Source organism: Apodemus sylvaticus, chromosome 18 (genome assembly GCF_947179515.1).
Source record: "Apodemus sylvaticus chromosome 18, mApoSyl1.1, whole genome shotgun sequence".
NCBI classification, from domain to species: Eukaryota; Metazoa; Chordata; class Mammalia; order Rodentia; family Muridae; genus Apodemus; species Apodemus sylvaticus.
The window spans coordinates 7,034,177-7,056,094 of NC_067489.1; the positions used below are offsets into that span (position 1 = coordinate 7,034,177).

At 48.5% G+C, this 21,918-nt stretch overlaps 1 protein-coding gene across 2 annotated transcripts in view; it reads left to right on the top strand.

The window, feature by feature from the left end:
- The window catches only part of Col4a2 (collagen type IV alpha 2 chain), a 139,550-nt gene that overhangs the window by 25,867 nt on the left and 91,765 nt on the right, over positions 1-21,918 (top strand). For both annotated transcript variants that reach the window (XM_052162165.1, XM_052162166.1), the window contains exon 4: positions 13,809-13,889. In XM_052162165.1, coding sequence (XP_052018125.1) covers positions 13,809-13,889 — 81 coding nt within the window. The remainder of the gene's footprint in view (positions 1-13,808; positions 13,890-21,918) is intronic.

Below are 21,918 nucleotides of genomic sequence, written 5' to 3' on the forward strand. Positions count from 1 at the left end.
CATTAAGGGAAAGACCTTAGCATATGTGCGGAGGTCAAGGCAGGCTCACCCAGCCTGGACATTTATGGTATCTGAGGGAGCCACTGTTCCTGGCAGTAGCTTCCTCCCTGGGTGGAGATCTGGGTGAAAGGAAGCACTGAGTCATGACAAGGTCAAGGTTAGGAAGGAGGCAGGCGGGACCTGCTCAGTGCAGGGAACAGTGATGTCAATGGCTAAAAGGCAGAGCCTGGTGCAGCCACAGACTCACAGTGCAGCCATTGGAGCCTGGTGCAGCCACAGACTCACAGTGCAGCCATTGGAGCCTGGTGCAGCCACAGACTCACAGTGCAGCCATTGGAGCCTGGTGCAGCCACAGACTCACAGTGCAGCCATTGGAGCCTGGTGCAGACACAGACTCACAGTGCAGCCATTGGAGCCTGGTGCAGACACAGACTCACAGTGCAGCCATTGGGAGAATCCCTCAGACATAGCCAGCCGACTCTCCCCATTCTACACCCTCCACATCCACTCCCCTAAAATCACTGTGTCTTCTGCTTTGTGACACAGTATCACCTAGTCCAGAAGTCTCTGTGTTGGACTTCCTGGCAAGAAAGTGGCAGGACCCAAGCCCAAAGAATACCACCTTGCATATACAAGCCATACCTGCATGTAGAAGGGACTGGACATGTGACTGACATCCGTAAAGCAAGAAGTTCATTCAGACAATGCAGAGAAGCAAGCTCAGTCCAAACTCAGGAATTAGGAACAGAGTCACCCTCTCCCCTGTGTTGGTGTCTGCCTGCCTCTCCAGCTTCTCCTGCAGCCTGTCCTGTGTGGTTGGGTGTCTGTGGTTGGGACTGACCGAATCTTGCCTCTGCGACAGTGCCAGGGACCTGTGTGCTTTTAGCTCCCTGGCTGTCAGGCATTTAGGAATGCTATGGAGAAGACACTGGGGCTGGGAACAACATTGGTGGCACTTCCCAATGGGAAAGCAAGGATTCGGGTTTGGAGGGATGGCACCCTAACAGCAGGGCACTTGGCTGGGAGGCACAAGTCCCTGGGTTTGAAAATTCGCAGGCCCAAACTGCTCTGTGAGAACGCTCCCTCCCAGTCTGGAGGTGTTTAAACTTTATCAGTTTCCTCTTGCTCCCAGGTCTGCTGCTGCCAGGGGTGACATTTCCTGACTTTTGTGGGACTGTGATACAGACTCTGTTTTGAAAGGACGGGAACATAATAAAAACGGATATGAAAGAAGGGCCAGATGACATCACAGATGACATCACTTAGGATATTTGAGGAAGTCCACTCTTGGGTGTTTACAGACCCAGCATGTTAGTTGTTTGTACTTGATAAGGATATTTTTGATACGTACAGAAAATTACTCAGTATAAATGAATTTGGATCTTGGGCTCATAGCAACACCTAGAAAATAGAGGTCTTGGCTTGGGTCCCTAAAGCCCCTGGCTTGTAAATTGATCTTAGTTAGGGACAAGGTTCAGCAGTTAAGCCATGCCTAAGCCAGATTCCTTTCTTTAAAAAAAGAAAAAAGCCAAGGGGCCTATTTATTAGGGATAAATCAACATGATATCTTAATATGAAGATATTACCTTCCTCATGTATTAGCTATTTATAGACTCATGCATGTTGTCATAGGATGAAGACTTAAAACATCCCCCTGGCTCCATGAACAGTAAACTCTGTGGTGGATGATAATCTTACCTGCTCTGAGCTGTGGACAAGGGACGGTCTGGCCCCGCCCCTTGGTGGGTAGGAATAAACATGGAATGAACAGGCCTCAGCCCACCCTGACCCAACACTCTCTTAGGTTCATCTCCTTTCAGTCTCATAGCATCCCCTCAAGACACGATGACAGATTCTATGTGTCCTGTACACGAAGAGACTGGAGGACAGGGCTTGTTTCTCACAGGGCTATTGAGCAGGCATACCTTCCTCCAAATGTGCCTGATTCACGGCAGACTGCGTTCCTTGCCGTGAGATGGACCAACTGGACACCCCAGGCAGGGCAAAGACACCAGGTAGCTGAAGGCCCAGGAGTCCCCATCTGTATGCCATTCTTTGAGTATACGAGGCTGGAAAAGTCACCTGTGTGCATAGACCTTTTCAAGAGAGTAGACAGAAATAGCTCCTGGCGCTTTACTGCCCTGGCGCAGATCTTCTCAACACAGCCTCATTCCTGAAACCGTGTGCAGGTAAGAAAACACTCAGAACAAGTCCCTCAGTGGGATCAGCAGACTAAACTTGCTCTAAGCCAACCCAGGGCCAACTTGGTACGTTGGTTGATACTACAATCTAAGGATGTGCCCAATGAGAATTTAAATAAGCAAGGCCTTCTGTAAAAGGTGTGGCACCAAGAGAATAGGATCCAAAGGGGACTGTTGGTGATCAGTGCCTGGATTCCAGGTGCTATGAAAGGGAGACGACAATCACTGAGCCTCCCTAGACAAGTCAGTCTAGCAGAATCCATAAGGTCCAGCTTCAGAGAGACCGTCTCGTAACTTGAAATAGAGAGCAATTGAGAAAGACCTCAGCCTCTGGCCTCCACAGGCATGTGCACCTGCGTATACATGTACTCACAAACGATTAGTGGGGTGTCTGGTAGACAATTCACAATTCACAGTAGCACACTGCACACACTGGGTGTGTCTGATACACACTCTCCTCCCGTGGACCAAGCCTTCCTCCCTGCTACAGTTCTGAGTAGATAGCATGGGCCTTCCAGGGTAATGAGCAGGCTGCTAAAGAGCATGAGGTCACAACAAAGGAATCCTAAGTCATTACTCATGTGTGAGGTCATACGCATGCCCTTCCAAACACCACCAGGGCTGACGACCAAGGCCCAGCACACACAGGAGAAAAGGCAGAAATTACACCCCAGAAGCCAGGTAAACAGGTGTTTCCAACAGCTACGACGCATTTTCAGAGTCTCACCAGTCCTGGGGCCCCTGTGACATGGACAGGGTTTGCAAGGTGAACTTGCGCATATCAAATACACAGCCTGCCCAGGCAGGACCTCCACCATTCCTTACATGCCAATACAAACCAAGGTACTCCGTGCCTGGACCAGTCTCCAGTGCGCAGAACAGAAATGTTATTGTATTGCGCGAAATGTTGCTCGGTCTCTCCCATTCTGCTCCTCGCAGATCTTTCATAAAATGTGTGGCCAGAGGCTAGTGAACCAAGCTCATAGCTTAAGCATATTCCTCAGAGGGGGAAACAGACTCAAGGAGGGATCCACTTCTCTTTTATGAGCTATGTTAAATATTCATTTCAGATCTATATGCCAACACCAACATTCACATTTTTTTTATTCCTGGCCAGAGAACACCAAGAACTAACATGCCATGAAAATAATTAGAATTTAGTGTAGGCAGACTGTGAGGTGATGCCTGCACTCAGCATTGTCTTGATAGGCTGCACAGCCCATGTGCAAGATAACATAAATAGTTAAGAACATTTATTCTGGATATAATATGTGGTACCCCTGAGGTATCTTCCACCTGTAATTAACATCCACAGCCTCTGGGAGGAAGGCTCTAAGTTCCTGACTCATCTCAACACTGAGAACACTATGCCTCAGGCCACAACATGGCCACCATCAACAGCTCACATAAGGAGTCTTTAATGGTGCCAGGATCCTTCTCATGGAGTGGGCATACCTACCCAGGAAAGGGTGCAGTGAATAACATCTCGGGTCTGCTTTATTGGACTGTGCCCCTCTAACTCATCCTTGCTGAAGGACAGGGGTAGATAGCTTGATGTCAACAGAAAGCATTTGTGTGTGGTGTCTTCTGTCCGGCCTGGCCCACTTGAAGGGCGTTTGCAGCAGTTGAAGGTGGAGGTGACCCATGCAGGTGCACACAGCATGCATATGCCATGTCCAGATGTCCCATCTGGCCTTGGGCAGCACGGCCACTCTTTCTGCTTGCTGCAGGCTCTTCCCAGGTGCTGGGCATGTTAGCTTTCTTCTGCTCTTGGTGCCAATCACCACCTTCCCTCCCCTGCTCACACTAGGTCTGTGCTTTCCTTGACGAAGAACTATTTTTAACTTATTGGGAGGCTACCTTGTCTTTTAAGCCCCGTTATTACTTTAATTGGGTTGCTTTTATTAGAGCCCTAGCTGCAAAGTCCAATGGTATGGCATGTTCTGCCGGGCACATTTTTCTCCTGTGCCTTGTTAGTTTGTTAGAATGGGAATACCCTTCAGATGCAGTCATGGGGTGTGCTGTAGCAGAAATCTCTGTGCCTAAAAAGGACGGGCAGAAATGAGAAACCAAGCTGGCGTTGGTCTCATTTCCTTTCCCCCAGTGCTGAGTGAGTCTCGACTGCACAGGGTGGTGGAGGGCAGAGGACATTCCAGGCTGGGGAACAGCGAGCACATGATCCTTGGGGAAGATGCAGAGTCAGGGGTGTTCTTGCTAGGTGCCTTTAAAGTCCTTGACATTCCGCCATCGTGGGAAAATATTTTACGAAACACTTGGTTGGAGCCGAAAGGGCAAGGAGGCTTTTGAAAGAGGAAGGATAAGAGAGCCGAGGTGGTAGGTGATGGGAGAGAAAAGGGAGTTGTCCCAGAGACCAAGGAGAGTGGAGGGACCCAAGAGGTTAGGCATGCAGCAGGCTCTGTCCTGTGAGCCGTATGTGAGGTGACTCCAAACTAAAAGATTACTTACTACCAGGAGTACCTACTGGCCAGACATGGCAGTAGGGAAATGTGAAGGGTGACAGTCTAAGAGATAAGGGGATAAAAGGGGGTGGTTTTCAAAAGTTGGTCCATGGACAGACTCAATAAAAAATTTTTAGAGATCCGTAGCGTGGCTTCAAGTCATGGGTGTCTGACTTGGCATCCTGGCTCTGTATGCACATGACAGCACCCCCAAGATGGCTGCTGTGTATGGAAGATTTCAGGATGGTACCAGATATGTGTCAAGATGAGCGAGAGGGCTTTTAGGACCACTGACTAGATCTGCTCCCCAAGATGTACTGAGGGACAACAGAAGGAACCCGGTGCCAGCCCAGTGGTGATCCTGGAATGGCAGGTTTGGGGGTAAGGGGTTAGGGAAAGGTGCGCTGTGACTTGCTTCCACCCAGATTAAAGGAAACATTCTTGCTCTATGAGAGTTTTGATCTCTGGCCTAAGTCAGCTCTTGGAGGCAGGGAAGCAAGACCCCTGCTGAGATTGGAGTTTGCTTATGGATTCAGACACACACACAGACTGCAATGAAATAACCTTGGGTTGCCTTAACAGGTGGCCATGTTGACACAGCAATTACATAGAGCAGGTAACAGAACGGATTTTAGGAAGTCAGTCAGTAGGAATGAGAAATCCAAGGACGAGCTGGAGAGATGGTTCAGCAGTTAAGAGCATTTGCTGCTCTTGGGAAGGATCTTGGTTCCATTCCCAGCACCCACACTGTGCAGCTTACAACCACCATGTGTAATGTCAGGCTGGGTCTGACACCCCTGGCCTCTGTGGGCACCATGCACATACCCCACACATAAACACACACACCTAATTTAAAATGATAAAATAAATATTTTAAAAATAATCCAGTGTCGGGCGTCTTTAATCCCTGCACTTAGGAGGCAGAGGTAGGCTAATCTCTGTGAGTTCAAGGCCAACCTGGTCTACATAATGAATCCCTGTCTTAAAAACAACAAAACAAAACAGAAAACAAGCAAACAAACAAAAGAAATGAAAGGACAACAGCATTCAGACTTTGGATGCCAAGTGGGGCTAGAGAGACGGCTCAGCAATCAAGAGTGTGTATTGTTCTTACAGAAGGCCTGAGTTTAGTTCCCGACACCTGTGATAGGAAGCTCACAACTACCTGTAATTCCAGCTCCAGGAAATCCTCTGGCATTCATGAACACTTGCCCTCACACACACACACACACACACACACACACACTCATGAATACACATAATCAAAAATAATAAAAATCAAATCATAACAAAAAGGTATTAGATGCTAGGGAAGGAACCCATAGACTGCAGGCATTTTGTGCTCACAGATGCAGCACACCCCCTCACACCATGATGGCTGCCACCCGCATTTCCAACGTGTTCCATGGCTCCATGCTGGCCCTCTGCCCTGTTCCACCCAGCTGACCACACCTGTTTGGTCACCGACTTTTGCCTCCTGACTCCTCCCCCACAGCCTCTCCCCAAGGCCATGGCCTGGCTTTGCTGTGTAAGTCTCAACCTCTGGATGGGGTGACTCAAGATGAAGACTCTCAAATCTCCACCCAACATTTAAGCCATGTAGCAAAGGAGCCTCAACTCATCCTTGTAGTGACCCCATCGCTCTCTGAAGCAAGGGGACAGGGGCTTCTGGACAGGAGGCTAGAGGTGGCTTGTCAGGCACCAGAACTTGTATGGGCTTTTCCCTGCCTACAGCAGCAAGGAGCTGAGCGCACCTTCCTACCTGTCAAAGGGGAGACACACTCAGGCTAGCTTTGCCTCCATAAGGGAAGACTGTAAACAGGAAGCAGCTGAGGCCAGATGAGCATGCGTGACAGGAAATGCCAAGTTCCCCTCTGCTCCATCTGCCCAAGGCCCACTTGTCTCCACCTGCAGTCCAGGCCCACCCACACCTGAGATCATTCTAGCCCTAGGCCAGGTGTTTTCTGAGGCAGTGTCTGGCTCACACTTCCTTGGCTGAGGCTTAGCTCTCATTCCTATGTCTGCAGCCCCAGGCCCACAAGCTAGGCTGTCTGTCTGATGTTAATGGCCCCAGACTTGGACAGCAAAGAGTGTCTAAGAAGCCATCCTCAACTCCCGTGGGTGACTTGGCCTAAGTTTGGAGTTCAGCAGGGTTAGGATGTTCTCCACCCAGGGTCAGCAGCCCCCACCCAGAACCCCTGTCTGCCATCCCTCTTCTCAAGCCTACCAGCCCACCTCCCACCATGTAGCCCTTGCTAGCCATCACGGAATTGATGATGTAAGTTCTGGAAGGCTCACCATAGGTCAGGTCCCTGCTCTCAGCGCCCTTTTCCCAATATGGCATCTCATGGTGCCTTGTCAGACGCAGATTGGGTCTGGAAAGCACCACGTTGGAGTTGCCTGGGTGGCTATGTAATTAAAGCTGGCCTTAAACTTCTGACACTCCTGCCTCTCTGCCTCCCCAAGACTCAGAAGAGGCATGCAAATGAGCAGCCTTGGGGAGAGAAGGAAGATACATGTGCTCCACCCGGGCCAGCAACGCAGGAGCACTCTGTGGCCATGACTATCATCCTGGAAGCTTAGTGCTCCCTCTCCCTGCTGCTTTTTCTACAGAACAGCCCGGCCTCTCCCTTCCTCATGAGACCTCCCATCCATGAATGCACTAGGTGACAGTGGCCATGCCACCCCGGAAATAATTGGTACTTGGCAGCAAGCCCTCCTTCCTAGTTATTGGTCGCTAAGGTGAGCAGGGAGGGCACTCCTGTCCATCATCAGCCTTTCTGCATAGCCGGCAACAGTTTCAGGATGCCCTAAAGTGGCTGCACTCGATTCGGGTGCCCTTGAGATGGTTTTAAACAAAGGCAGCGAGTTGGCTGGCCCACTGGGCCGCCCACTGTGTGTGCCGCTGTGATTTGCATTTCCTTTCCATATACCTTGTCTTGCTAATACCATGTTGGAATTATTTCCTTAATTTCTAAAGCTGCATGTGCGGAAATGGCTTATACTTCCTGTTTTGATAAACTAATAGAACTTTACTGGGAACCTTGTTCCCAAGTTGGCTCTCTCCCCTTAGTCGGCCTGTGGCTGGATTAAAGAGATCTTTAGAACGCCCAGCTTGACTGGACTTGTGACAAAACAAAGACTTGTATAGATTACATTGCCTGCAAATAGGAGACATATTACTTTTGGCAGTAAGGCTCACCTCTCAAGTTGCTTAGAATCGCTTATTCAAGACTCCTCTGCAGAGGAAGTCGAGGTTGGATGCTGGGGGCAATGCGTGGTGGGATATCTGTAAGTTCCCTTCAAAGCTGCTCTTTTTGGCTGGAGGTATACTGGCTTAAAAATACTTCCTTGGACAAGATGTTTCTTGGAACATGTGGAGGACAAAATATTCTTTGTTTTAGGACAGATGAGTTTTGTTCTTGGATCTTCATATAAATTTGAGTAGTCATTATTTTTTTAATGTGCAAATCAAAAACAATAGCCTGTACTTTTTCCCCTTTCATGAGCATATGGTGTGTCAGCTTTAAATGATACTCACATCTGCGGAGACCTGGGTGCGTTTCTGTCGATTTACGCCCTTATTGTACATGGTTGGCCTGCACAAGGAGCTAGAGAAATTGTCTTGAAGCCTTTAAGTTACTTGTGAGTTTTAGTTTCCGGTATTAAGATCATTTTTGATGCCCTGGGTGTAAGTAGGTACTGGCCTGTCTAAGGAAGGATTGGCACTGAATGGCTTGCAAGGCACTCGGTACTGCTGCGTACACCCTTTCCAACAGGCAGGGAGGAAACTCTTCCTGTCTGTCTTGTGGGGCACAGTCCCTGGTGAAGGCAATGTGATATTCTTGTCACTGCCATGGACTGCTGGACGGCCCGGGAGCCAGCACCGCTCACTGTGGGACCGGATGTGCTCTTAATCTTGCAGCTGATAGCACACTGATCTCCCCCTCCCCCGACACATTCCTTTTATAGATGGCAGAACCAGAGAGCCAGCAGCCTGAGGCATGGGAGGCTCCAATGGAGCCTGAGAGGAGCCTGGCTCAGGAAGCTAGAGCCTGGCTTTCCTTACAAGATGTTACAGTGCGTCTGGGCTTCCAAAGGCCAACAGCTCACCGACAGCCCAGAGCGTGCATCCAGGGTGGTGTAGGGGTATCCAAGATGGACATGGTAAAGATACGGGGAGTCTTAGATAGTTGCAAAAGTAATGGTGTTGGGGGGGGGGGTGCTTCCCGGTACCTGCCCATTGCACCTAGAAACTTCCAGACAAGTGTACTGCCGTCAGGATCCTCCACAAAACCTCTCTTAGTCCTTCACTTTCCTACCTGCTGCTAAGTGGTCCGAGTCATTCCCGTGACTTCCAACCAGGCAGCAGGGCTATGCACCAACTCAGGGTGGGGTAAAACTCAGCTCAGAGGGAAGAGCCCTAGAAGGAAGTATTTAAGAAAGAGAGGGGCTGAAATCCATTTGTTACATTGACTGGAAATCTAGCATCTGAGACCTGGGCTCTAAGAGTCTTAATTCCCATAGGGAACAGGGTCAGGGTCAGAGGGGAACTAAGGAGGCATTTTCTATGAAGGATAGACTCAGGGTCCACTTGGCCATGGGCCCAGCTGAACCTACCTGTAGGAGATCCTTCTGCTGCAGTGACGGTCCCACCTGTTGATGAGGTGGGCGTGTTTGGGTGGTATACCCACATTTGGGCCTGTTCCTTGGTTAACCAATCACAACGGTCTCTTTTCACAATGTCTGCATGCATGCAACTTGGAAATGGAATGGGGTAAGGAGGAGGACTTACGTGTGGCCGTGTTTGTGATAGTGTCCCGCCTGGCTCTACACCCGCACTCCACACTTAGGGTATCAGAGCTACTGAGAGCACATTCAGGAGCGACCTATCTGGGTGACAATCCCCATCTCTAGTCTATTGCCTCTCCTCCTGTTTCACCTATGAAGCCACCTCCAGATCCTTCCTCCTCTACCTTACCCAGCATCTTTGCCACTGCGCTGCTTGGCTTTCTGAGGACTATGGAGTTCTGCTGCTCTCTCGGCTGCCCACACACTCCTGCTCCTGGGAAAAGTTTGCAGGACTTCTCCCCCACTCCATGACTACTGTGGACAGAGCCAGCCTCCTGCGTGTCTGCTCCAAACTTAACTTTACTTCCATGTTACTGGGGCTCCACAATACAGCATATGTCCAAGCTGATGACGAACAGACATTCGTGACCCCTCCCCTCCTCTGACAGCCCCACCCAGAGCTTGTTTGTAGAGCTGATACAGTAGACAGGGCTCAGTATCTCATATGGCGGGCGATTGGAGGGCTAGTGTGATTTCTCCAGGAAGGAGTTGATGATTGACATCCCCAGTCCTTGCTAAGTTTGGGAGTGTGGCCCACGGACAGATGCTAGCAAGGCAGTCTGCATAGGGACAGCATATGGGCATGTCTGAGTGAATCTGCCAAGGAGTGCAGTTTTACCCATCACCTCCTCCTTCCTGCCCTAGTTTCCAGATGTACTCGTCCTCAAAACATTGCACCAGAATTCAAACGATATCAATCTAGGCATTGACTTATTTACCTGACCAACCTTCTCTTCTTTGTCTAATATGTCTCTGCTTTATGCCAGACCCCAGCACTGTACATAGTTCACAGAGAGCAGTTAGCCAAGGGAGAGACAATGGCTGGCGTGTTAGAGACTTCATGAGTGTGAGTGATAGAAGTGTATGAGTGGGTCTGTAACTGCATACGTGTGTGAGTGGGAAATGAGTGTGCACATGTGCAAGTCCACAACTGAGTGAGGAGTGAATGAACTTGTCAAGAGAAAGTCAATTATTGGCCTCAGCCACCAGATAGTTTGCTTTTGGAATACCGGATACCCTCTCACAGGACAACGAGCACACAACACAGGCTCCTTACTGTCCCAGAATCCCGAGGGAGAATCAGAGGTCTCAGGGGGTGAGACTCTCGTGGTGACTTTGGGGGATCTTCAGTGTAATACCACCTTGGACCATGAGTTCTTTTACCCTGGCATTGATGACACTCCAAAGGCCGAGTCTGGCCCATTCAGCTGAATGGATGTGGGCAGCCCACAGCACCCGGTGAGGTTATAGGAGCCACCCCATCCTAGCAGTGTCACCTTAGCTGCTATGGCCAGGTACTCCTGGGGCCCGGGTTTTAACCTGTGATTTTGTAAAATGAGAACTATAAAATGCTTACAGAGGATTCGAAGGGGGGCTCACTCTTGTGAAGATAGAACTAAAGTCCAGGATGGTCTCCATCACTGTGGTGGTGAATGGGTTTCCACGAAGGTCAAGGGGGAAGACATCAGCATTTTTATTAAGTATGTGACAGGAGTTAGGGTTGTGATTTGCCCTTGGATGGCGCAGAGCAGTGGAATCAAGAGTCAGACTCCAAGTGTGGAGTAACAGCTCATGTGCACTGGCAGAGTCCATTTCTGAGGCAGAGGACAGATTTCCAGACACACAGCCTACACCAGTGCCCCTCTATCCTCACCCACAGTCTCAGGAAGGCATTCACATCTTGAGAAAGTTCCAGAGCCCCACATCCTGTTGGGAGAATGCAGTAGCTCAGTCCAGAGACATGTCCGGTCTCTAAGAGTCCGTCTGGAGCACAAGCCCTGCCCCAGTGTGTCAATACTTCTGTTTGTCCTAGAGACCAGGCTCTCCACTTGACTTCCTGAGGGCTCTTGTAGATGCTGGAATTCATAGCAAGCCCCTGCAGGACAGGTGAGATGGCTAGAAAGGCCATGGTGGAACTGGTGATGTCTAAATCGCTTCCCGGTGCTGTTTGGCCCTCAGCTCAGCAGACAGGATACTCCAACTGGTATTGCAAGTTTCTACAATTAAATGCAGGGACATCCCCAGCCTTCAAACTAGGAAGCCTGTCAGATCAATTGGAAACCTTTAAAATCATTTCAACCATTCATTGATAGACAGGGATTTGGCAAGCAGTTCTTCAAAACTAAAACTACCCTGTGAATGGACAGCTGGAGAATATGAGCATAGGTCTTTCCCTTCTCAACTGAAGACTTCCTGATGCATTCCCAACAACTCCTGAGTGAATTATTGGCAAACGAGAAACAACAGCCAAGAAGATAACTGCCTAGCCGGGTCATGGTCACATGACGTGAGCATGACCCATCCAGGCTCTTGCCTTGGTGCCCAGGGTCTTTGACGAAACCACATTTCAACTTGTACCTTATATCTAGAAATATTATCTTCAAAACCTGGACTTGACGAGCCACCGTGTAAATGTGCTCTGAAGACAAATACACAAAAATCATACACACACACACACACACACACACACACACACATGCACACAAAACCTGATTAAAAAACATAGATTCCTATTTCAAAGGCATAAGAGTATGTTTATATATGTTTACTCTTACACCATGGACCTCCTGGTGTTTTATTACCTCAACAAAAAGCTCTGGGGGAGCTACCTCTTAAAAGATCTGAGAATGCTGGGCTTTTTGAAATCCATCAGACAGTAGATTAGGTAGAGAGTCGTCATCAGGATTCCAACTTCAGGGCTGTGGGGTGAGATTGCTGGAGGAAACGTCTGTACAAAAAGAGCCCGAGGGCTTGCAGATGCCCAAGGTGGACTGTGGCCAGATGGTGCTGAGTCAGATGTCTACAGTGGCCTGCACACCCAAGGCCGCTTGTAGATGAACCCTGGGCTCCGCCAGACGTGCAAAGCAGGTGAAGGTTCACAGCAGTACTGTTGGCATCTCCACAGGAGCACAATGGGCTCCTGTGCTGAGACTTGTGTCTCCCCGTGACCTTCCACCGTTTTTGAGCCTTAACCCAGAATGAAAACTCTGCAGGAGAACTGGGGAGGTGGCTCATCAGGTAAAAGACTTGCTGCCAAGCCTGATGACCTGAGTTCAATCCCTGGAATCCACACGATGGAAAGAGAGAGCCAGGTCCCACAAGATGACCACTGACCTCCCCATGTGCACAAAAGCACATACGTATAAAAGATAGTTCTAAGTCCATGGTGGAAACCTTTTTGGTGTTGGAGGGGCGCTGTCATTCATCTGCTGTGTGGCACTTGCAGAAAGTTTGGCTGAGAGAATGTCAGAAGCAAACAATGTCTACATATACTGCCTTGGGTGTAACTACCAGCAACACCAGCTCCGCGGCTTGGATGGCATCAGACTCTGGCCAAGATGAGGCAGACCGAGTCTCGGGCTTGTGCTCTCTGCTGCTCCAGCATGGGAAAGGGCTTTCCTAACCTGTCTGTGGGAGATCATGGGGACCATAGCTGGGTGCTTGACTTATGTAAAAAGAGGAGAAAGGGAGTCTGGATACTTAATTTTCTGTGTCCTGTGGACATAGTCTGAGAGAGAAACTCCAGCCCCACCCCTGGTCACATGATCCAGGCTCTTTTGTTCTTTCATCAGAAATGTTGGGATAGAGACAAAGTGAGAAAATACCTCCCAGGTCCCTGGAGACTCAAGAAGCTACTCCGGCTAACCAACCCAGGACTTAGGAAAGGCTCAATCCTCAGTTTTTCCTTCTCACCACAAAGTGAATAGGTGTTGGGGGGAAAAAAGGGGGTGGACTTTCCTGATGATGTGTCTGAGTTGCAGTGCTGTGGGGTATCATGCTGACAGGTGTATTTCAGGCAGGCCCCTCCTCACAAGCATCTCCTTCTTTTGCCATTCCACAGTAGGTACCAGAGTGGGCACACCAACCCCTCCCACCATGACTCACTTGCCTTCAAATCTCCAGGCCTCTGGGAATCTACCTCCTGGGCTCTGCCTTGCATTTCCCTGGGCAGCCTTGGGTCTGAGGAATGTTTCCTTTGGCCCTCGGGTCTAGGCTCCTGGCAGCATCTGGAGTCAGTGCTGCTCCCAAAGCAGCCAGAATGTGTTGTGCCAGCAGCAAGCCTTTGTGCACCGGGAAGCTTTTGTCTCACTCAGGGCCACAAGCATGCCACAACGGTGTCCAGTGTGGACAGCAATGAGACAGCACATGCTTGGGACAGCACATGGTGGGGACTTGTACCGACTCTGTGTTGAGGGCCCGTGGACCATTTTGGATGAAAGCTTGATGTTAGAGTAAGGGTACAGTGAGATGTGATGACAGGCTTAAGTAAACGCTGTCTTGTGTCTGGTTTCTACAGGGTGTGAAGAAGTTGGATGTGCCCTGCGGAGGGAGAGACTGCAGCGGGGGTTGCCAGTGCTACCCAGAGAAAGGAGCACGGGTAAGTCACACAGTGTGAAAGAATGTTTCTTGACACTGTTTGAAAGTGCCTTAAGTTGACCAGTCAGATCACTCTTTACAACTATACAATGTAGCTGATTCCCTTTCACCATACAGTAAGTCACAAAACGGGCTCCAATCGAACCACTGTCCTATTTCTCATGGTGATACACACAAATACAGATGTCCCTAGGTAGCACAGGGACTTGACTCCAGAGACCCCTGGGTACCAAAGCCTGAGAATGCTCAAGTTCCTCATATAGTCCAACTTGTTCTCCCACATGTTCACTCTGCATTTTACTTGCAACAATGTGAGACATTTGCATGATATATTGTAATGTTTAGGGAAGGGTAGTAAGAGAACACTGCTGGGTAGTGAAGAAAGAAGACTGTTTTTAAATATTATGTGTGTGTTAATACAGAGCTGTCCTAGACTCATGATTTACATAAGCAAATATTTTATAAAGAAGCTTACGTTACATAAAGCAGAACATGGCTGCCCCAGTGATGCAGTGTGGGCGTGTGTGAACTTGAGAGCTTTGAGAATTGTTCCATGTATAAGAATCCCAAGGTTGAAATCCCTTGTACCCTGAGTGTGCTTGATAAGGGTCACTTCTGAGATAGGTAAAGAGAAGGTCACCTGAGAGATCACCATGGCACCCGAGTTGTCGCCATGGCTCCCAGTAGGCAGCTGATTTACCATGTTCCTGCAGTCTTCAGGTGATTGCTTTTGCTCTATTGCTCTTAAAACTGGTGTTTTGGTTTCAGGGTTACTTTTTTAAATTTTCATTTATTTTTATTGTATGTGTTTGAATGTTTACATGCATGTATGTATACATACTGCCTGTGTGCAGTACTCACAGAGGCCAGAAGAGGGCATCACATCCCCCAGAACTGGGGTTACAGATGGTTGTGAGCCACCATGTGAGTGCCAGGACTGACTGTGTCCTCTGTAAAAATAGCACATGCTCTTTACTGCTGAGCCATCTTGCCAGAAGGATGGACTTTCTGATACACACAACAATGCACTATGTGAATCCCATTCTTTCCCTCCCCCTTCTTCTCAATCAGTTCCCCTCCCACCCTGTTATCCCTCTTCCTGTCTGCCTTTTGCAGTACTACGCAGGCTTAGGTGTGGACCATACATTTTTAAATTAGAAGCCTCAGCATCAATTTATTATATCATAGACTGAAAATGAAAGTTTACTTTTGCTGTTTTCAGACCTGTTTACCGTGTGATGGATTTTAAAATAAATTTAGACTAGCAATGTAACCCAGCTATTTCTTCATGCCTTTTAAGATGCAATTAAACCATATTTCATTTTATAAAGGAGAGAGTCTTTTCACTGGGGTGGATGGAGTTCAGTGTTGGACCATATGCTTAGCACACACGGGTTAGGACCTAGGCTTGGCCCTCAGGCCAGGTGCATGTGTGGGGTTGTGGAGAGTAGTGTTCCACACAGAGCCACCCTTGTCTGCTACATCTCTCTTTTTGGGACCACACCCTGCCTGCCCCACCTTTCCCTCACCAGGACAGTTGGACAGCAACCGTGTGTGTGTGTGTGTGTGTGTGTGTGTGTGTGTGTGTGTGTGTGAGAGAGAGAGAGAGAGAGAGAGAGAGAGAGAGAGAGAGAGAGAGGAGAGAGATGCTTGTCTGGCAGCTGTCAATCACAGTGGCCCTCAAGTCCCCAGTGAGCTTCGCCCAGGTCTGTCTGTCCACATCAGCATTTAGGGCAGCCGCTCCCATTCCTCTTCTGCAGTATGACCCTTGTGGTTGGGGTACACTCTGATTCCATAGTGCATCTCCATCCCCCGCCCCTCCTCAAGGCCCTGCAGGAAATCATGATGACAAGGGCGCTCTTCTCAGATGTGAAGGTGCTTGCTGACTTGGCTGACTGGAAACTGTGTTGTGTCAGAGATCGCAGGTGTGCGTGAAGAGCCCCAGTTCTGAAGACAGTGAGGCTAAGTTTAAGTCTGAGGCTTCTCTGCTTGGACTGAGTCCTTTTGGGACCACTAGCTGAGATCACTTGTCACCGTTTTAAAAGGACAGACATATGTAATATAAATTATATTTTATTTATTTTTGTGCTGCTTGTTTTTGTTATTATTATTTCATTTGTTTATTTTGAGATAGGTCCCACTGTGTATTCCTGGCTGGCCTGAAACTCTCCACGTAGATCAGGGTGGTCTTGAACTCATAGAGATCCTCCTGCCTGTACCTCCTGAGTACTAGGGTTAAAGGTGTGCACAGCACCACTCCCAGCTTCATTTCTTGATATTTAAAATCCCCCTGGTCCCTTGTTGAGGATATGAGATGACTTTTGAGTGATGAAGGTATCCAACCTCAGGCACTGGCTCCCCAGGCCAGACACAGGCTCTCTAAGCTCTGACTCAGCCTCCTTATATGGACATGAAGCAGGTCAGTTGGTGCTGTACAGATATCTCTAGAACCAGGCAAGGCAGATGGTTAGACCCCAGGAGGACACTGCACTCCCCCTCCTGGAATACACTGGGCATGAGCCCACGGGGCAGCTCCTGCTTGGCATCCCACGTGAGCTATGATTACCCAGAGCAGAGCCCACAGTTGAGAGGTTTGCAGGATGTCTCTCTGGGGGTGTTCTTCTCCCTCAAGGCCACTCAGAGTGTTTGAATGGAGACTCATCGGCAGGGCAGTGTGATCTCACATGCTGCACAATCTCTTCTTAGAGGTTCCAGGAAGGAGTTGTCAGGGTGTCTGCAATTTAGGGAGTCTACAGCACAGCTCCTGGGGTCTCACCATTTCTCAGTGGCCCTCACTAAGTAAACACCTGGGTCTGGTTTAGCCATGGCCACATAAAGTGGAAAGCTAACTCCTCCTTTCACTTGACCAGTCTGGTCATCAGAACTTAGCCTGGTATGGCTTTCTTGTCATTGTTAGGCAGACTGTCAAGACAGAGGCAGTGACACCAGTCATGTAACTTCACCTTAGTGGCATCTTCTTAATAGTCCCATGCTCAAGTGGCCAGCCACACTAGAGCACACTCCCATGATTCGACCTCATCCTTGCACCTCTGAGAAGACAGAAAGATACCATGAGGATGCAGGCTCAGTCATCACATACTGTGTTAATGCAAGTGGCTTACACCATATGCTTCAGGATAAGAGAGCTATCAGGGAGACTCATGATGACACTGTATGTGTTTCTGAAGATGTCACTGGACACTTTACCAAAGATATTTTCTTCCCTATCAACTATGTGTGTTCATCTCAAACAAGGATGAAGATTTAGAATCTGTTGCCAAGCCGGGCATGGTGGTGCTCGCCTGTAATCCCAGCACTTAGGAGGCAGAGGCAGGCGGATTTCTGTGTTCAAGGCCAGCCTGGTCTACAGAGTGAGTTCCAGGACAGCCAGGGCTACACAGAAAAACCCTGTCTCAAAAAACCAAAAAAAAAAAAAAAAAAAAAAAAAAAAAAAAAAAAAAAAATCTGTTGCCAGGTACATGCACGTAGAAAGGATTTGTAACAGATTTACCCACACAAGTTTCTGCAGAAAGCAGGGCTACTTCTGAACTGCTCTTAGTTCTATAACATTTTTTTCTTAAATAATGTTATTATAAAAATAGCTAGGGCGGAGTCTGGCTCCAGGGAGCCTGTGATGGTGAGTTCCTTCCCACAGCTTCCCCTGGGGTCGCTTACCATATATTTTCCCCACGGTGCTGCTGTAGCTGTCACACAGCCTTGCTGCGGGCTGTGCTCAGCTAACTCAGCCTTATATGGACATGGTACCCTCGTTACTGTGTTCTCTCCATGGTGACAGCCAACAGCAGAAACTCTGTCACTGGATAACTTTTGGACTCCAAGGAGAAATCACAAATGCACTGTGGTCCAGTTCCAAGAGAATGCTCAAGTTACAGAGTGAGCGGGTCTGTATAAAATACGTAGAGCACAATTCTCCACCCCTTGTGCTGAGCTGTTGGGGGTGGGGAGGTGGCCATCGTTTCCCATAGACAGAACCACCAGTCTCTAGAAAATTCCTGTGAGGCAGGGACTGGAGTAAGAAGAGGCGGGGGCTGTGGCAGGGCCCTCCATGTCCCTTTCTCCCTGCTTAGTACAGGAGAAGCAAAGCAGGAGGCTAGCCTTCTTCTTCTGGTGAATTAACACATACAGTTGTAACAGAAAGTTGAAGACCTCCTAACCTGCCCTTTCTTCTTAGACACTGTGAAGCCAGCAGGCAGCTCAGTCAGTGGAAAACATGGAGTGAATTCCATCACAGAAATGTTCAAAGCCAGGGTGTCACAATCTAGCAGGTTAATAAACAGAAAACAGCGAGGGACAGGTGAAGACAGTTTTGTGACAGACAGAGTTGGTCTAGAACATGGTTCCCAACCTATCTAATGCTGGGACCCCTTAATACAGTTCCTCAGGCAGTAGTGAACCCCTATCTTAGTCAGGGTTTGTATTCCTGCATAAAACACCATGACCAAGAAGCAAGTTGGGGAGGAAAGGGTTTATTGAACTTACACTTCCACATTGCTGTTCATCACCAAAGGAAGTCAGTACAGGAACTCAAGCAGGCCAGGAAGCAGTAGCTGATGCAGAGGCCATGGAGGGATGTTTCTTACTGGCTTGCTTCCCCTGGCTTGTTCAACCTGCTGTCTTATAGAATCCAAGACCACCAGCCCAGAGATGGTACCACCAACAAGGGGCCCTCCTACCCTTGATCACTAATTGAGAAAATGCCTCACAGTTGGATCTCATGGAGGCATTTCCTCAAGGGAGGCTCCTTTCTCTATAACTCCAGCTTGTGTCAAGTTGACACAAAAAAACAGCCAGTACACTCCCAACCATAAAATTATTTTCATCTCTTCTTATTAACTATTTGCTAATGTCATGAATCATAACATAAGTATATTTGGAGATAGAGGTTTGCCAAGGAGGTCACGACTCATAGGTTAAGAACCAGTGAGATTGATTTTAGTTTATGTTTTCAGTTAGTTAGTCATGATCCTCTATCGTGTAATCTTTGACTATGAGTTCTTGTTAGGCCCATGGCCTCTATTAAATTGTTTTTAATTTTTAAATTTTGATCATTGTGTATGCATGATGTGGGTGTCTCAAGGCAATGAAGAAGGCTTAGCTGCAGCATTTTACATTCTAAGAATCTCCCACCACCGCCGTGGGTCTCTGATCTGGAGGACAACTAGTTCTCACCCTCCCAGGATTCCTCAGATCTAACAATGTAAACTAAAGTGAAAGAAACCAGGAAAAATAAAAGGTATAGTGGCTGACCTTGGTAGTGCCTGTTAAATCCCACAGAGTCAAGTAGATAACCTCTATGAGTTTAAAGCGAGCCTGCTCTGCGTACTAAGTTCCAGGCCAGCCAGGGCTATACAGTGAGACACAGTCGTTTTAAAAAGATGAGGCATAGTAGGGAGGAATACCTTGTCACCGGGTCTTTACCATTGACCATGAGGAGCAGAGACTCTGGGATGATTTTAAAACAAAAACAAACAAACAAACAAAAAAATAGATCAGGAACTAAAAGGACTGAGGCCATAGCAGCTGGGAGCAGCCAGCCATTGATTAACAAGATCTCTCAAAGAGAGTTGCTGTGGCCACACCCTCTTCACTGATAGGTTGGCGTGGCACAGCCACTCCACATATGCAGTAGAAGTCACCTGCAATGTTTCAGTCACCACAGAGAAGGGCAAAAGGTCATTCATAGTTAGCAAAGTCACCAGCTAGCTTCCAGGTCCCTATGACTGAGGCTCCGTGTGGTTCTCACCTATTTCAGAAACCTAAGGATTGCCATTACTAGGGAAGGGAACACAGGGACCTGACAGCCCTAAGCACGAGGGATGCAGCTTGGCTACCTGAGGGTTTTGTGGGGACAGATATGGATCAGGGCCATACCCCCTCAAAGCACACATGGTGCTGGACTTTGAAAGTCACATTTACTGGTGTGTGCTGCATTAGGAAGTGCCCCAGCTTCCTCTGCATATGGAAATCTACACTCCAGCACTCACAGGAACACACTCTAGCAGCTACAAGCAAGGCCTTTATCCGTGAGCTACAGATGGTGTCCCCAAAGACTAAGAGTGCTTCGTGCATTTCAAGGATAAAGTCAAGTTGCCCACAGGGGACCTGAGAGCAGGAGGGTTGGGAAAATGAAGTTGGAAAGAGGAAAGAGTTCACAAGCCTGAGGCACATCTGCATAGGATAAGACAAGCTCTAGGAAACTTTCTTGAGGATGTTGTTTAGCTGAACCACGGTCACAGTCCGCCAAGGGAAGCTGGTTGGGGATAGTGTTTTAGGCTCCATTCAAATATGGGTCTTGTTTGAATCTAAGAATGCTGTGGAGGACCTAAAACCTGGCCCCCACACAGGAGTGGGCTGCAGGCAGCAGTAAGTGATCACCATGGGAACAGGCTACAGGTGGCACCTGTGTCAGGCAGCACTGAGGAACCCAAACCACCCAAGCATGCAAGCAGTCTGTGGCCTCATCTGCCAGTGTTTGTACTCCTGAAATGTCCCCCCAACATGTACAATCAGCAGTGCCTGGGTGCTCGAAACGTGCTACTGAGCAGGCGAGACGGGTGTTAGATCTTACCTTCACTGATAAACTCAAGTGAACGAGATGGGCCTGCCCAGTGCGCAGTGTCCCAGAGGTCAGTTGTGTCCTTACGGTCAGCTCTGGTGAGGAGAGGCTGGAAGAATGAACAAAGGGAGAGGGAAAGAGAATGAACTCTTAGTCAAGGTGTAAGAATATCTAGATGGTCTATCCCAGGGAAGAATGGAACAATAGAAAACCAGGGTTCCCTGGACATTCGACCAGGATTTGTGACCTATTCAGCTCAGATCTTTACAATAAGATCTGGTCTCAAAAGCAAATAGGTGAGGCCCAGCTGTGTAGACCACTGACTGATGAGCTCTCGATCAGCCCATAAAAGGAGATCCTGGGAGTTGGGGGGGGGGTCGTCACATAGCTCTCTGCCTCTCTCCAAGGCCTCTAAGAGGCATCAATCTTCTCGTTTTTCCAACATGAGGCTCCATGTGTCTCTCTGATGAGATCCCCACCTGTCTGGTAGCTTTCATACTGGGGACTTTGGGATCCAACTGCTCCTGCACACAGGGACTCTTCTTTCAAGCCAGAGGGATTGTGAGCAGCTGTAGAGATGAGTTAATCTCTCTGCAAGGGAAGGTCGCTGTTTCTAATAATCCCTTCCAGTTTATCCTAACATGACAATATCTAATTAATGCCAGAAAATGATGGGAATATCATTCAGGATTTGATACCCAAAACAGGCCAGTATGGCAGTCCATATAAAAGGAAAAAAAAAAATACAGCCGGGCATGATGGCGTACACCTGTGACCCCAGAGGCAGGAAAAGCAGGGCCTCAAAGGCAGCCCGGGACACAGAAAGACAAAAAGCATTGCTAAAAGACAAGTTTTGATATAGGTTCACTGAACAGAGGCACAGAACATCGCCATAGGAAGAACGCCACGGCTGGCGGATATGTGCTCAGAACTGGGTGTGTCTGAGCAGCAACACGCACCAGTACACTCCAGCTCCGTGGCTCAGTCACCAGCACCCTCCCCATACATACACACTCAAAAGGGAACGTGTGTTTCTGTCATCTTTGAAGCCATCAATCCCTTACCCGAACTTACCTAAGCCTTTCTTCATATTTGTTCTGAATTGGCAAAACGCGTTATTAAATAATGGGAAATGGGGAACTCCTTGGTGTAAGTTCATTGGCCTTAACAGGAAGCATTCACATCGTGACTATTTACTGTAACAGCTAAGCCAGGGCACAATAAAACCCAACTAGCTGCAACACAGGACGGAGATGCAGCCATGCGCGGTGGCACTCTGATATGATGGGGGCTGTCTGTCCCCAGGAATTGCAGTGCTTAGATGGGTTGTTTACCCTTGTCCCTTTGGGTGAGCTCTGCACACTCCTATGGCCTGACAAATCACTGGCAGCCTTTGACGGATTCTTTCATAATTAAACCTCTTGACTCCTGAAGTTGCTAAGGAAGGCAGCTG